This window comes from Eublepharis macularius, chromosome 6 (genome assembly GCF_028583425.1).
Source record: "Eublepharis macularius isolate TG4126 chromosome 6, MPM_Emac_v1.0, whole genome shotgun sequence".
NCBI lineage: Eukaryota > Metazoa > Chordata > Lepidosauria > Squamata > Eublepharidae > Eublepharis > Eublepharis macularius.
The window spans coordinates 57,395,929-57,413,327 of NC_072795.1; the positions used below are offsets into that span (position 1 = coordinate 57,395,929).

At 40.9% G+C, this 17,399-nt stretch overlaps 1 protein-coding gene across 1 annotated transcript in view; it reads left to right on the top strand.

Annotated features, from left to right (window-relative positions):
• DZIP1L (DAZ interacting zinc finger protein 1 like) overlaps positions 1 to 17,093 on the top strand; it is a 31,670-nt gene extending 14,577 nt beyond the window's left edge. The window contains exons 7-16 of the mRNA XM_054982105.1: positions 1,497 to 1,559; positions 2,187 to 2,327; positions 2,845 to 2,875; positions 4,662 to 4,712; positions 6,726 to 6,859; positions 8,942 to 9,134; positions 10,825 to 11,047; positions 11,288 to 11,490; positions 13,018 to 13,157; positions 14,799 to 17,093. Of these exons, the coding sequence (XP_054838080.1) occupies positions 1,497 to 1,559; positions 2,187 to 2,327; positions 2,845 to 2,875; positions 4,662 to 4,712; positions 6,726 to 6,859; positions 8,942 to 9,134; positions 10,825 to 11,047; positions 11,288 to 11,490; positions 13,018 to 13,157; positions 14,799 to 14,972 (1,353 nt within the window). The 3' untranslated portion in view covers positions 14,973 to 17,093. The remainder of the gene's footprint in view (positions 1 to 1,496; positions 1,560 to 2,186; positions 2,328 to 2,844; positions 2,876 to 4,661; positions 4,713 to 6,725; positions 6,860 to 8,941; positions 9,135 to 10,824; positions 11,048 to 11,287; positions 11,491 to 13,017; positions 13,158 to 14,798) is intronic.
• The last annotated feature ends 306 nt before the right edge of the window (positions 17,094 to 17,399 follow it).

The following is a 17,399-nucleotide window of genomic DNA, read 5'->3' on the forward strand; positions in this document are numbered from 1 at the left end:
ATCCATAATTCATGAAATCCAGGCAAGATTTTCTGATCTGGTTATCATAGATCAGGGAATCCTGGATTTATTTGGCCATTATTCCCTATGGGGAAAACTATCTGGGGGCTATACATGGGGCTGGGGAAGGGCTTTTTTCAAGCAAATTCCACCAAATTTTAAAGAACTTACTCCTGAGTGTCCTCTAAAGACCCTGCCTCAAGTTTCAGGAAGGTTGGAGCCTGGGGTCTAATTCTGTGGGCCCCTGAAGAAGGTGACCTCAGTCACTCTCCATTATTCCCTATGGGGAAAATTATATGGGGGCTCTCCAAGGATTGGGGGTGGCATTTTTCAAGCAAACTCCACCAAATCTGCAGGGAACTAACCCCTGAATGTCATCTAAATACCATTCAAATTTCAGGAAGATTGGACTCTGGAGTCCAGTTCTCTAGACCCCTGAAGAAAGTGCCCCCATCCACTCTCCATAGTTCCCTATGGGTGGGATTTCCAAGCAGACTCTGAGGCAGAAACACATAGGCAAGACTGCCAGTGGCCAAAGGCACACACCCAAATGCAACCTCAATGCAGAAAAAGCCCAGCAGTACCAAACTGAAGTCCCACCCCCATCCAAGCACCCCTTGGGCAAGCTGCCCGGCCACTCTCCATTGTTTCCCATGGTGAAAACAGTTCCAAACAGGGTCTCAGAGAGAAACACACAGGAGCAAGGCTGCCAGTGGCTAAATGCATGCTCCTGAATGCAAGAGGAAGCCCAACAGAACCAAAGTGAATCAAAGGGACCAACATCAATCCAGAGAATCATATTAAAACAGAGAATTCCTCCCAAACCAAACTGAAGCAAGGGACACTAGCCCACCTGAACCAGTGTTACTCACAGAATCCAGGCAGACAAGGAGAGCTCCTGCATGGATTGGCCATTCAGTTATCCTTCCCTATATCACTCTCCCTCCCTCCTTTTCCTCCCCTCTTGGTAAAAAAGCAGGAAAAGTCCAGGAAGGATCCAGCCAGAGGCCGAAGCCATGTTTCCCATATCTACCCGGATTTATCCTGGGGCTGGATCCGGGTTCCTTGATTGGATCCTGGATTCTCTGATTAGATTTGGGAAAGCTAGATTTAGCCAGATTGGCAAAAATCTGACCCCCCCCCCCCACACACACACACCTGAATCTCAAATTCAGATTGCATTCCCATAATGAAGACCTTCCACCTGTGGAAGCCTCCCTTCACCAGAAGAAAGTGCCACCAATAGCAGAATGGATCTGCACAATCCATCCTGTTTTCAGAAGATCAGTGGATCAGAAAGGCATGATTGGAGAAGCTTAGTTGCCCTTACATTAAAGTAGTTTTATGCTGTATGTCAGATTTCATTCATTCATGTCAATTTAGTAGAGAATGCAAAGATTGGGAAACTGGGGTAATGGATACTTATGCATACTTAGTGACAAAGGATGGAACATAGTAGCTGTAAATAAAATCAGGACATTTTTTTTCCTTTGTAGAAAATACAGTGGAAGAAAAGACTGAATGAACTTCAGAAGGGGCACCAGATGGAAAAGGAAGAAGTATGTATTGTAAACCATAGACAATTTCACATAGTTTTCTTATCAGACAGCTGTATCCAGGACAGAAGAGTCAATTTGTGTAGCCCACATTTTTAAAAAGAAGTGTAACCATCATGATCACCATTCACTGAAACCTCCAAAATGTAATGCCTTTTCATCATTCTCTAATAAGGCTTAATTGGAATCTGAGGAGGGATTGTAACTTGTATTTTTAATTTTTTAAGCATAATAGTTATATTCTACCTTTTCTGCCCATAGAGGCTCAAGTTTACAAAAATGTAGCCTAAAAGACATTTTAAAAGTCTAAAAACAAAGCATTAAATATCTTCATAGTAAGTTTATGCTAATTGTTTATGCTAGATATATTTGTGAAAGACATATTGAGCCCATGTTAGTGGGGAAAGGTGGATTCAAAATATTTTTAATAGATATGTGGGAAATACGTTTGTGTGCACTTGGAAAATCACTGGAAAATCAACTGGAGAATCACTGGAAAATCAAATATCAGTGAAGCTCCATTTAGCTGTGGGTCCAAGTGAATGTAAATCACTGTACTGTACCAAGTAAGTTTTATTAATGTGAAATGATCATTCTCAAATCTCAACATTACTTACTTTCTACTTCCAGCTAAAGGGTGAAAATGAGAGACTGCGGGCCTCCTTATCTTCTGACCAATGGAAAATGGCCGAGCATAACAAGCAGCAAATGGCATCACTCACAGCAAAACTCAGGGAACAGGCCAAGGTCATCCAATCTCAGGAGAGAACTGTAAGTTTACTATGATCTTCTGCCAGATTCATGTTAGAAGCTCTCTGCTTCCCCCTTCAGTTATGCAGAGTGAGACTTTTGAATTATGCTTTGAAAACAAAATACTAAGTGACTTTGTAGGCCCATTCTGCTGTGAGAGCCAGGCCACCCAGTCAGCAAAACCAACAGATGCAGCTTTTACTGCAATGAATCTGTAGCCACGTCAGACTGAGGTGAGAAACTGCATGTCTCAATGCTCCCTTGATACAAATTTGTCCTGTGTCAGACCGATCGTGGTAATCAAGTTGCTATGAAGGAAAGGTTGTTCCACACTGCAGTGGAATTCATGCTGGAGCACCACATTGAGATTCTGGCTCTATATTTCGTTTCCTAGCATAAAACATACAGCACACATGAAGGATGTTATGGGGCTCTGTTTTGAAATTATTCCTGATTGTGTAGGTGCTAATAATAAGTAAGCAGATTTAGGCATTGTAAACCAAGGTTGATCTTTTAATTACTTATTTTTGTCTTGCAGATTAAACTTCTGTCCTCTAGCAAAGCCAGAGGTAATGTTCAATAATGAGGATGAATGAATTTGCATCAACACAAGACTGTTCTTTCTGTCTCTTGACCAACTGTATAATAGATGGGCAAGTTTAGTCAGGTAGATAAGGAAATTCTGCAATGGCCGTATCATCATTCAGAGCACACACTGGAGTTAATTATCCAATTCTTGTTCTAAGACCATTCTGAATATTTCAGCTATGATCTCAGCATCCAAGGCATTAAAATTGAAACAGAAGCCTAGAAGCAAGAGAAGTCCAATTTATTCCAGAGTTTACTTGCTGTTATAAATAGTGACAACTACAGATTGTTTTCTGGAGACTAAGGTTTCTTGCAGCACCAGTACAAACCACACATCAAGGATTAATGATTAATAGTGGCTCTGCAGTTGCGGGCTATTGCCTGATTAAAAGGAGAAATTTCATTAGAGCAGAACTGTAAGGATGAGTTTCTACAGTCAGTCTTTTCATTATGTCGCTAAGAGGCTGAAAGTCCTTAATTGTCTCTAGAGGTTTAGTAGACAATAAGGATTCTTATTTCTGGAATGAGAGCAACCTCTCCTTTCTTTGCTGTTATTGGTATAGTCCAGCATACTGTCATTAACTGGCAGAAAATGCAGTCCAACAGTGCATTAATCCTTGGATTTTTTTGCAGAACTGTGAAAAGTCTAGGAATAATTTCACATGTTCCACTTAAAAGTGTTTTCTGTCTCTCAGCTGCTCCTGCTAGCCATGCATGAAAGATCAAAATGCAGTGTTAAATGCACCCGTATCAACTGATGGCAAAACAGGGAGTTGCATTTACACTGAGATTTTTGTGTCACCTGTAAATTACTATATTTTTGTTTGAAACATATTTTTAGTCCTGTGCTGTTTTTTCCATAAAGTTGTACACACATTTGCTGGGGGAGGGCACCAAATGCATGGCCTGCCTTCATATGTATCTTTTCAGGGTCCAAGAGAACAAATCTCCTCTTTGGTTCACTTGATTAGCCCAGCAGCTTCAGCCTATTCCTGTCCCATACGTCCAGCCAAAATGGGTGATACTATGGGTAGCAACATGGGACTTTTGGCTGTCCTTGTCTTCCTGCTCCCCTCCTGTTCCTGTCAGGAAGCTGGGTTTATTTCAGGAAGCTGGGTTTAATTAAAGTGGTTGAAAGTTCCTGAGAGATCATTAAAGTGCTTGAAAAAGCACGTGTGATTTTTGACCTTGAAGAATTTTTATTGGAGCAGCTCTTGAAATTCAGTAATAGCAAAAATCAGAGTTGCTTACTGTGATTCTGTCAACTAGGAATTTCAGTAAGAAATGTTTTCTGAAATCTGCAATCATTTTATTTCCTCAAAGTCATTGTACACTTATCTAGGAACTTTTCAATTATTTCATGCCTGTTGGTGTTTCAAAGACCAGTGATTTTGCTCCTTAATTAAAAGGTAAGTAAATAAAAGTTAACTTGCGAAGAATGCCAATGGGTGCTTATTTCGATGATGCCATCTTGGATCAGCCCGTGCTCCTAAATGATGAAGTAGTTTCATATAAACACTACGAATCTGATGCTGCAAGGCAACTTAGATAAAATATCCACATGAATATTATCTACGTGATTTATACATACAAAGTAATGAATCTACTGGATTTGGTCACAATCTATGAATTCCCAAAGAAATTTGCCTTCTGGTTCTGAATGAAAAGAAATTGATTTCTTTTGGAAGATTTGAAATGGTGTCATGTTGATGCTAGTGCTGGTAATACGTGCTGCAATCTAAATAGGGTGTCTTTTTTTTTTTGCAGAAATCCAGGAGGTACCCAAGGCTGAAAAGCCAGAAGAGTCTACTGAAGAAGGTATTTTTCATCAGTTTCAGTTACTGGTGCTAACCAGGCATTTGATTTCAAATTCAGCTTGTCTCCCAGCAAAGAGAAATGGATGGGAGCTCTAACTGTGTGCTCTAACTGCTACAAAAAGTATTAGACATCAAGACTGCTTCCACATGGAGGGTTTTGCTCTGCACTCCCTTTTCCCTCAAAAAGGGCAGTGGGTTTTTGGGGTGGGGTGGGGTGGAGGATAGGGGAGGAGTCCACACAATGTTTTCATGCAGTTGTCCACTTTCCATGTTTTCTTTGGTTTCCAGCTACATTTTTCCCATACCTGCTTTGTTACTGTCTTGCCAGATCATACTCAAAGCAAGTTTGGGAAGAGTTTCAGTGGAAAGGAGCAAATTTCTGCACCTCCCTACCCACATTTGGCACTATTTCCTCTCCTATCTGGCTTTCCTCCTCCCTCCACTGAAATGCTTTTCACTAGTTATTTGTTAAATCTGCAGTAGGAACACCCCCACCCCCACCTCCTGAGTGTAGCAGTAATAGGAGCAAACCTAGCTGTAATAGACTTGCTCTCTGTTGATTAACATGTAAACTGATAGCCATATTTCTTTCTCTGAAGCAATAAAACTGTCTGAGGGAGATCTACGCAACAGTTATGTAATCTTCCTCTATATTAGGCCTGGTAAATAAAAGCAACTGTATTTGAGTTCTGTGGGACAAACAGTAGAACATACCACCACCATTATTTAGATAAGAATGATCAATGTATAATTACTCCCACATATGTATTTTGTTGTCCAAGAGATGGTTTTGTCAGTTTACTATGCATTGTATCATATTTCTATTGTTTAGGAATCATTGAGCAGTCCAGTACTCTGTCCATTGTTGAAGATTACACACCCTTCCCCAGTGCTGCATGTATATGAATGTCTTATGTCATCAGGTGACTGCTCCTTCTAGCTCAGTATTGTGTATTCTGACTGGCAGCAACTCAGTGAAGTCTCAGGTCTTTCCCACATGCAACTTGTGTTCTTTTAACTAGAAGTTCAGGGAATTCATTGTCATATGTGCTCCTCATTCACAGTCTCAGAGGGTTCAAAAAACTACCTAACGTGATTCTCAGCAACCAGTTCTCAACTCTGGGCCGGAGATAAAGGGGTTTGGTCATATAAGCAGAATAAATTGATAAGGGGTTTTGTTTCATAAATTGACGAGAAAGTGTTAGGTAGAGCGACAGTATGATCTACAAATAAACTGCTATACCAAACACCAGCTTGTGCTGCAGCCCTTACAGATGCATCCCGACTCTACCAAGTAGGCACAATTGCTGTGCTCTACACCACAGCTCGTTGCTTTTAGAGAAAAGCAGTTGTGCTGAGGCCAAGTGGGAAAGAGATGTAGAGGGCCATCGCTAGTTCACCCTTGCTCTTGTTCATGTCTTATAAAGCCTTTTAGTTGGTTTAGCAATGCTGTCTAAGAGACTGCTAGCTCATGCAAGTCAGTGATTTGAACTGCCCCTGTGCTAGCACTAGTTCCCTGCCAGTCCCCTCACAATGGCTGTGGAGCCTGTACATCCAAGTCCTCTCAACCGTTTTCCTCACTCAAGCTCTATACAAGAATGGCATAAAGATCTGGTGTAGTGTAATGGCTAAGAGCATGACTTGTGAGTCAGGATACCACTCCTTCCTATCATGAACTCACTACCTGGCCTTAGACCCGCCCCTCTCCACCTCAGCCACTTGTCTGAAATATGGGATTAATAATATGGACCTAATTTATAGGATTTGTTGTAGGGGCAAAATATACATTGCTGTATAAATAATGATGATGATAACTGTTCATTATTATTTTGTGAAGTGGTCATATCAGTGTAACTGACAATGCTAGGGAAAATATTTCAAATACCAGGTTGTCTGAAATAAATTTTTAGTAGTACAGGGTACAGGGTTATGAAAATATTATCAAAGCTTTAAAGTGATAGAAATTCCTTGAGATTTGTTTTCCCCCTGTTTTAGCCATTTTCTCCCCCTGTAGAACTGGAAGATACTCTGGATAGGAAGAAAAGAGTACTAGAAGCATTGAGGAGGAACCCAAACTTGCTGAAGCAATTTCGTCCAGTTCTGGAGGAGACGTTGGAAGAGAAACTGGAGAGCATGGGAGTGAAGCAGGTAGGTTTCTCAATGGGGAGAAAGGATAACCCTCTTCCCTTAGGGAAAACTTTGGACTTCTAATGGCATACTTTACCAGGGATTGCAGTGCCTGCTTTACCTCAGAGAGTTGGCAATGATTGTAGCATAAGAACAAGTTGTCATTTCTCCTTGTATCTGGATTAAGACAGTTGAAATGAGGAAACAGAAGAGCAAGCCTCCAAAAACAGGCTGTGTCATAAGCATGTGATCTCTAGCGTAGTAATAGGTACAACTTGTGAGGCTGAAACAGTTAAGCCTTGAACCCTTTGGCTGCATGCTGATGTTTGCCAGTCTTCCTTTAGGACCTCTATAAATGTAACCTTTGTTAAAAAACCACCCACCCACGTCATGCACACTGAACCTTTCCTCTAAACCAATGATGTGTTTACAAAGCATGCATGGCATGGCACCCATCAGCCAGTTTGGAAGGGTTTGTTCAGCACTCAGTCAGTGATACCTCGGTTTATATCCAAACTTAAATTGGATGACTGAAGAGCTAGAGACTGCATGTAAGTCATTAATTTCCTAGCAGTTAAATAAGGAGGTAAATGGACAACTTCTAAAGCTTCTTTCTTCTGTCCTTGGGAAAGGATCCTCCAACTCACATAGAACACCCTTAATTTACCTGAAAGTTTCATAATTTATAGTCATAAATTATAATCACAGATTCCTACTTGCTAATATTTCAGAATTATTAATTCAAATTGCTCAAGTAATGCAGAGTTATTCCAATGTATGCCCATTAAAAGCCCATTAGACTGGTGTAACTCTGCAGAGGATTGCACAAGCAGTTTGTTAAAAAAAAACTTAACTAGTCACAAAAACACTTATGTTGATAATAAATACAACATTAACAGTCCATGACAACTGTACCAGTTGGTAGCTCAAAAGAACAAAATGATCATTGACTAAGGGTACATAAAATTTCAATTTCATGTTGTAAAGTGCATGCGAGAATCTACATACAGGTCATCAGTGACCAGAAAAATTGTTCCAAATTAAGAAACAAAGAGCCTGAAAAGTATCTTTCTAGGTCTACCTAATCCTTCCCAAATTGTCTTCTTGCTATGCCTGAAGAAGCAGTAATTTATTTATTTTATTTATTTATTAGACTTATAGTTCGCTTTCCCCACAATGCAGGCTCAATAAGAACAATTGTTGATAGAAGTAAAGGTCTAGTTTAAGAATTTCCTGATGCCAAAGAGAGGTAGAATTGCTGGAGATAACATAGTACAGTCCCAAGCGGAGTTATACCCTTTTCAGTCCGCTGAAGTCAGTGTACTTAGAAGGATGTCAGTTGGTTTAGGATTGCACTGTAAGACTGATATGTTGCTATGGTGAAGTATATAGATGTTGGTATTACTTGAGGTGGTATGGGATGGCTTATCTATTGTTTTAATGATTTCTGACTTTGTTGTCATTTGGTTTCATATTGCATTGGGGGGACCAGAAGAGGTCATAAAATCTATAAATATGCTAAACAAATGAATAAACTGTCTCCAACAGTTGAAAAAGTGTTCACCAAGCTTTTCTCCTCCTCACACAGCAAGCCAATTCTTGAGCAGCCTTTTGGTGGCAGTTGGGGAGAGTTGAATTCTTTACCCAACACCTGTTTTTGGGACCCATGTTGAGTGAGGAACAAATATCTCCAACTTCCAACACAAGGCTGCTTGGGGAAGAAGAGAGTTGCTTACCTACCATCTATTTCCCACTGATTCTAGCTGAGGTGGCTCCTTTCTTCATTGAGTGCCATTATAAGGTTATGTAAGAGCAGTTTTCAGTGATAACATTGTATCTATCTAATTATTTTAGACCACATTAAGTGCTTTTTAAAGATATAGATGCAGAATATGAATTTCCAAGATAAATGAATTGAGTTTCAAGTCTCTTCCATGTAGTTATAGAATGCAATGGTTAGAACCTACCAAATTTTCTCCAGTGAAATGAGTGGGCATTAAGTAGAAGGTACCTGAAGCTGCCATTGAGTTGTGTCCCTTGTGAACGAAGAAGAGAATTATCTCCAAACATGATTTATATTAATCATGATTGATTTTCTGACAGGGCACAAAAGGTATCTCATCTCACACCTATAAAAATTTAAAAAGTGTATTAAAAACCGAACAGCAGCAGAAGGCTAACAAATTTCCACATCTCCTCACACTGAGAGGCAAACTTGAGCAAGCAGTGAAACAGAAACTTAACTGGAGTCAGAAGGATGAAAATGACGTGTCAGTGCCATTCTCTGGAATATCAGGTAAAGTTCCATGACAGAATGTCTTAATTCTCAAATTTGAATCCAAACACATTTTATTTTTTGTATACCATGTCTCTTTATGCAACGTCAAAGTGACTTATAGTACTTTTAAAGAATAAAATTGCTTTAATTGGTAGATTAATCTGTTGAATATGGTCTATAGTTGTAAAAGCTTACCTGAAAATAAAAGACCTGATATTCCACCTTTTTATGTAAAAGCCTTTTCATTTACCTCTCCATGGCTATAGGCACTTTCCAGTACACCAAAGCAAGCAATAATACAACTATTTAATAAAACCAATACAGAAACATTAAATCATATACATAAAATTACTTATAGGAGAAGGAAGTACCTCAAATCCACTTACATAATAGTATTTAAGGTCAAATTATATTTTATATTATGGGACCTGAAATTGGATCTCTTGGTCTATACTTGTAAAACAACCATGAGAGGCTGTATTTTGACTGAGGCCACAGCCCTAGGGTGGTAAAATAATGCTTTCCCCTGTAGATGTTTGCTCATCTGGTGGGGAGGGGGAAGCAGATATAATACAGTCATCTTTCTTTTTCCTTACTGGGGATAATAGAAGCTCAGGGGCAGGGGCAGTTTTATCATGGAAAAGTCATGGGGAGAGAGAATTAAACCACTCTTCTTAAGCTACTTCTTAAGAACAAAGCACATACCAGGAGTTTCAGTCATGGATCCCCAGTATAGGTTTAGCTCCACTGAATGCCTTAGCAAAAAGGGTACAACTGGTAAACCCTGCCTCAGCCATAATGTTTATTTGATTAGAAATGTATTATTTTTATTTTACGTATTTACTTTCCCTCCAGTGGGGACCCAGAGCGTTTTACATTGTTCTCCTGTCCTCTATTTTTTTCCTTACAACCAACTTTGTGAATTAAGATAGGCTGAGAGGGTAACTGACCTAAAGTCATCCAACAAGCTTCTGTGGCAGAGTGGGAATTTAAACCTAGACTCCCATATCCTGGTTCAACATTAACAGTGGGGAGGGACTGTGGCTCAGTGGAAGAGTGGCCGATTCTGCACAGCTTACCTGAAGCCAGAACGTTGCGGGATGTTGCGGAACATGTCGGCAAAAATGCAAAATATTTTGTTTTCTCGTGCAAATTTTGCGCGATGTCACACAAAACTCACATGAGAAAACGTGATCTTCCACGTTTTTGCCGGCATGTTCCGCAACGTCCCGGCTTCAAGTAAGCCGTGTGGAATCGGCCAGTCTGTCCTTTGCATGCAGAAGGTCCCAGGTTCAATCCCTAGCATCTCCAGTTAGAAAAGGAGGAGGGAGTAGGTGATGTGAAAGCCCTCTTCCCGAGACCCTGGGGAGTTGCTGTCAGTTGACAATACGGACCTTGATGGGCCAATGGTTTCATTGAGTATATGGCAGTTTAACACTCTAGCCATGACACCATACTGGCCTCTCTTCTGGCTCTCTCTTTTATATTAATCATGACTGGATACTGTTCTCATAGCTCAAGGGTAATATAAGCCTTGCATATCAAAACGCACATGGCCATTCAGTGTAATGAGCATGATAGCCCTTTTCACCAAGGTTTTATGACAGTTAAATGCATCAGAAGCAACAAAAGTATAATTTCTTCTGGAACAGAAAGAGGCTTATTTCTTTTCCTCCAGATGTTTCTAATATATTTTCTTTCTTTTCAGTTAAAAACCAAAGGAGACCGCATTCCCCACTTCAGGTTACATCTTCTAAATCCAGGGACTTGCAAGTCGAATTTCAGCCATGTGCCTTGGTAGTGCCTAAACCAGCTCCTCGGAGCAAAGTCAGCTCCATGAATAGTTCACTGGAGAATCTCAGGCTACCTTCTCCAAAGCAAGCTAAAAGCAGCCCCCTCTCCCCTCAACCCTGTGCAGTCCATCACCTTAGGTGAGTTCTCTGTTAACTTCTGTCCTAAAAAGAGCTCTTTTCCTCAGCCCTCTTTTCCTCAGACCTTGCTAGCTGAGCTTGATTTGGAAGGCACTCAATCTTTTGAAGATCCTTCAAGATGCCATCCTTGCATGGTGCCTCTCCCCACCTCCCCCCCCACCTCCGCCCCCCAATCCCATACAGCAGCCCAGTTAAAAACATGTATTCCTCTAGCTTTTCATGTAACATTTCTTTCCTCAGCACTTCACCTTTCAGCTCTGAAGAAGAAGAATCTAAGGAAGAATTGAGCTTTACTTCTCCAAAGCTCAGAGCCCTCAAGACAAAACCAGATCCTCCCAAAGTGACACAGAATGAAGAGAGTGACTGGGATTCATCTGACATAGAACGACCTCAGGGAAAAAGCAACTCTGGAAGGGTTCTCTCCTCTGCAGCTAGACCTTCAGGTGAGTCATTATAGTGTCCTAGAAGCAAAGAAAGTCGAGGCAACTCCCCTGGTGCTGTGACCTGATCAGTCAAGGCTGTTCTTTTGTTCTCTTGCTGTTGCCCAGTCATGCTTTGACATAGTCTGGTAGAACAAAGGCTAAAGGAGGAATAGGATGCAGTTATATTATGGAGCGGAGTGGTTACTTTGTTGGAGTGTTTGCACAGTCAAGACTGCAGCACATTGCAGCATGTCTGAAGTGTTGAGGAGGCTTCTGCTTGCCAGAGCTCAGACAAGAGCTTTCCCTGGAATATGAACCTCAGGAATGATGACAGAGTGCCCTGAGGAAATTCTGAGACTGGGCTGTTGTGGATACAAGCAATTTAATCTTCAAAATGCTTTGCAAAACTAGCAGATGGAACTACTGCGTCTTTTGCGTTGTTGTCATCTGGAACCAAATGTAGGGTTGGATTCTGCAGAAAATTTTTGTTAATAGAAGAAGTGGGGCAGGTTTTTTCATTTCCCCCTCCCCTGCTGATTTCTGGGGGTTTTCTTATGCTTTTCCTGGGGATCCCAGTTCAGGGATTATCTGTGGTTGAAGAAGCTAGAGAGGGGCAGACAAAGAAGTTCCATTCTGCTAACAGAAATCCCTTCGGTCAGTGGAGATTTGCTGGGGGATCTAATCTGCAGAAGCACATACCCTTCATCACATGGAACAGCTCTGCTTTGCATAGTTGCAGTGGTCATCACGGACATGTGTCTGACCATGCTGATAGCAAGTTTTTCTCCATTTACACTCTAGTAGTCTGCCAGCTTGCTTAATTGCTCACAACTACTCAGTGAGCCAAGGAGCAGAATGGGCTCAGTGAGATGGTGGAGGATATCTACGTAACTCCTGGTCTTAGTCAGTGCTAGTGTAACTAAGCCCAGTCAAATTAGAGCCATACAGCTTACAATACAAACAACCTATGATCTAGGAGAAAAGGAGGTGGATTCCTTCTGTATGGTTATCACCCTTCCAGCAGAAGGCAGCGCCTGTCCTAAAATTCCTTCCAATGCAGCCATTCTCACTTACTGCCTCTCCTGCAGCTGCTAGTTACTTGTTTGACTGCAGCTGCCGGCAATGCAAGCTGACTTGATATGTGACAAGGCTGCATGGATAGGACTTACCTAAACAGACGTTCCCTGTGGCTGCCATCTCAGTTAAAAGGTGCTTACTATGTATTCTGAAGGGGAGGGAGTGTTAGAATGCCGAAAGATTGTAACATGAGATGAAGTACCACTGTTGTGGTAACATTGCACATGAATGGCCTCTGCATATTTAAATCTGGCCTAGCCATTTGAAGAGTGGGAAGGATGAACCTGTCATATGCTAGTGGCCATGGATTCCATTAGAATGTCTCTTTGGTCAAACTGCCCATTCTGTCAGTCTTTCACTGTCACCATACAACAATTTTGTATATATGTGACTTTTACAGAAGCCACTTGTTATAGCAGTCCAGTTTGCTTGTCTAGATTCTGATTCTGAATAATTCTGTGCCTCATACAGAGACCTTGGTGCAATCAATGGCTAAAAATCTAGAGAGGACTCTGACTGTACCAGGAAGAAAACCTGCTGGTGGAGTAAAACTGTTTTCCATCCAAACTGAAGAAGATCCTAAACCCAGCCACCCCATTAAAAAGCTTCAGGTATTGCTTATAGTACAGATTAGCTTGAAAAGTCAGGTTGTGCATGGTATTCTTTCTCTCTGTAATTAATCCCACAAACACAGCTTCTATTCATGTACGGTATACTAAGAGATGTTTTGGTGGTGAGAACAACCTCATTGTAATCACTATTTCAAAAGCAAGAACAGGTAGTAGATGCTTAGAGACTCCATAAAAAAAGAATGTAAGAGTAGGTCTGCTGTAGCCCATTTAACCTCCTGTAGCGTTCCATAATAATTATAGTTAGAAATATGGTGCGTGCATGTATTTGTGAAAAGTTTTCAAAGGCAAGAGATAGTAAACTCGAAGGGCACAATCCACCAGAAAGTCCCTGTGGAAGTAAGTGTTCTCCCACAGCTCCCATTCATTCCCCAGGGAATGCATATGATTTTGTTAAAAACACAACTTCTTGAAAACCCAGATTAGTAATTTAAAAAAGAGGGGAACCGCATCCTGATCTATAGGGGGTGATAACTATAAAATAGGAAGCTTTGCTGCACAGTTGTCCATGAGAGCTGTTATTTGTATTTGACAGCATAGCTGTCCTGTTGCAGTAAAAAAATCAACTTCTGTTTCATGAAATGAAGACAGCAGGTATATATCCTGCAGTGGGAGATGGGATATGTAAAGAGAAAATAATATGTAGATGTTATCTGGGAGTGAGGGAAAAACCACGGATGTCTTTCCCAAAACAGATGTCCAGGAGCACCTTAAAGACTAACAATATCTATTCCAGCATGAGTGTTCATGAATCAGAGCTCACTTCTTGAGATGCAAATTAGAGGGAAATCATTCTGCACACATTTAAAAGGAAAATGACAGAGTGAAGGGATTGGGCAGAGAGGTTTGATGTGGAACCTGTCATAACTCTTTTAGGTGTAATTCTATGTAAAGAACTAGAACAGGTTAGGTCACTACCCATCATGGATGATGATAGAGGTCAGATGTTTCACCCTCTCATGCAGTACACACAAGCAAAAGAATAATTAAGTAGAATAAAGAACAACTAATTGAGTAAGAAGCAGTCTGAAGATGTCCCAGCTGGGAGGTAAGCTTGATTCATCCTTCAGATAGGGGTGCTTATATGATGTGATAGGTGAAACTGTTTCTTTTCCTATATTCTGCTTTCTTTTCCTCTGTCTGCAATTTGTCCTAAATATATATGTGTGTGTATGCTAGTTAGCAATAAAATGCTAAAACCTGATACTTGTACTGGAGAAAATTCCTTGATGAACTTTACCTTGGAGCCTGCCACTCTAAAGCACTCTGCCCTACAGTCCTGGAGAAAAAAGGGGCAGGGAAATCCTAGCCTTTTATCACACACATTCACTCGGACATACATCTAGTCGTGGATCTTTAGAGTGAGTTTAGAGTAGTCTGTCCATTATTAACATTGAATATTAATTTGCCTGAGAGGTGGCTGCAGTTAATTAAAAGGGTTTGTTTTTTCTGGAATCTGTGTGGGCTGGGTGTATATTGAATGCACAGCTAGAATCAGAGAAACACTCAAATTTTGTCCAGAATTTTGATAACAGTATCTTCACTGTCGGAAAGACACTGCAACTCTCTGACCTGCTCTCACAATGTTCGCTGTTATCTCTTGTCTATTCTCTCCTTTTACAGTTTGTTGATGAGGACAGTGACTTGGATATTTCTTCCTTTGAGGAAATCACCCAGCATCTGGACACCAACAATATGCTGAAGAAGCAGCAAGTTGCAAGAGGTAGTGGGGACTCAGCTGGATCAGAGACCACCACTGTCTGGGGTTCCAACAGCACAAAAGTTGGTGCCTGGTGATTCTTGCCTCACTAGCTGGACTATGTCAGAAAACACAATTTATTTGCAACGGAACTGCACCCTGCAGTGAGCAGGAGAAAAGAAAACCAAAGTTCCTAAACCATCCAAAGGACTCCAGGACTTTCAGAGGTATCAGGTGAACAGAGAACATAGATACTCCAAGATCATAGTGTTGTCACAGCAGGAGTTTCTACTGGGGTATGAGTTGTTTTCTTCCTTTGCAATCGTTCATGTGATGGGCCTCAGAAGAACAAGACTGAACTACACTTTTGTCTGGAAGAAGTTTCCCACATAGGCTTGTACCCCTGTGGTCCCTTCGGTGGATGCATCCCACCCCACATCAATTGTCATTCCTGTTTGAGTTGATATTTCTTACCAGATCCACAGAATTCTCTGTGAAAAGATAGTTTCATCATTCCAGGAGGAGGGAATGAGCAATGCAACATCTGTTGTAATTGCTGCTACCTGAGTGGCCCCTGCTGAGCTAGCACTCCGAGGGCTCAACTTGGCTTCCTCCTGGCTACCAGAAGCACTCCAGCTCATTTGGAACTTTCCCAGTAAATTAAAGGGCAAATTTGCCCCAGAAAGTAGAGGCACATATATGATTAACAGTACGATCCTCAGCAAAGTTACACCCTTCTGAGCCGATTGAAGGCAGTGGGCTTTAGAAGGATGTAACTCTGCTGTGCACTGCACTAGAAATTAACCTCCATGCTTAATTCCTTTCCCCTGACATCTATGTTCCAATGTAGATGGAATTTTTTGGATAGCAAAGCATTCAGTCATAAGAGCCCCTATCTGCTGAAGTGGGATAGCCTCAGCATCATTTTCCTACTTTAATGAAAGGAACAATACCTAATTGATTCAGGGCCAGTTCAACCCTACCACATCTCCCCAGTCCTTCAAAATTTTAACAAGAACATGCAGACAAATACGGGGAAAAAAACAATGGCCCACAGACTGGAAATGCTCAAACCTACATTTCAATTCTGGGAAAAAAGGAGACATCAAAGATAGTATCAACTACTGGACCATTGAATTAATTTCTCATGCAAGCAAAGCAGTGCTCAGAAGTACAGATGGGCATGAACCAGAAAAAAAAACAAACCATGTGGTTCGTGGTTCATCATGTTTCACGAACATTCACAAACCTGCTCCGGTTTGCGAACTGGTTTGTTTGGTTCGTAAAAACGCCACTTCTGGGCCACCAAATCACCACTTCTAGGTCAGCAGAAAGTAACTTCCAGGTCAGCAGAAGGTCTGCAGAAAGCCCAACCCCTGTTGCCTAGGAAACTGATTGATCGGCATCAGGCTGTCTGCAGTGATGAACCAAAAAACAAACCAAACGAACCTCCCTAAAGTTCGTGGCAGTTCGTCAGAAATGGGCTCTGACGAACTGCTGGCTCATGAACCGGCCTGGTTCGTGACAAACTTTGGTTTGTATTTCGGTTTGTGCTCATCTCTACTCAGAATCTTACAACAAAGGCTCTAACCATATATAGAACAAGAAATGCCAGATGTTCAAGCTGGATTCAGAAATAGAAGAGTCCTGAATACTACCTGGAATTAAAAGTTTTCAAGATCTGAGCAAGGCTGTCAGTGATAGGTTATTTTGGAGGTCATCATTAATTCATAGGATCACCATAAGTCTGAAACTACTTGACAGCACATAATACACACACATCTTCCCAGTACCTAGCAATGTTTTCCTTTCACCTGCTTTGTTTTTGTACAGCAGTGGTGGGAGAACAGATAAATTAATTTGCCATTCCATCAATTTTCATTCTCCTGAAAACTTTCAGAATCATTTTTGTAGTTTCAAGGAACACCTCAGGGCCCATCAGACTGTCAACTCCATGTAAGTCACCGTTCAAGAATCACAGCCATTACGTATTTGTGAGGAGTACTTTAGAACACTTTAAAATTGCTGACCAGAGCTGGCCACTTGATGGCACCATAACTCAAAAAAACAATGTAACAGCTCTGCTTCAAATAGTACCAGTTACTAAAGAGGACTGTTTTGAATCAGAACAAGGCTGATCAGTCCTAATTTTCAAAAATTAATTGTACAAAAATAAAATTGTAAAAAAATAAAATAAAAAATAAAACTTTTCATCAAAAGTTTTTCTTTCTTTCCTAGAAATCACTTTAATACAGTTTTGGCTTGTTGACCCTTCTACTTTAGTAGTAGTAGTAAGGAAAATGTTATGAAGTTTTAGTCCTAAATGGCTCACTTGATTATTGGATCTACATATGCTGTCTGAAATTCAAGCACATTGCCAAAGTGTGCACAGCTCTAGATTTCCCAGATACTGCTGACCTGGAAAAAATAGCACAGATTTCTGGATAGCAGACTTTTAATATAATTTGGAGCACTGCTAGTAACTTATATGAGGAAAAATGGGTTCAAAAATAGTGCAAATCAAT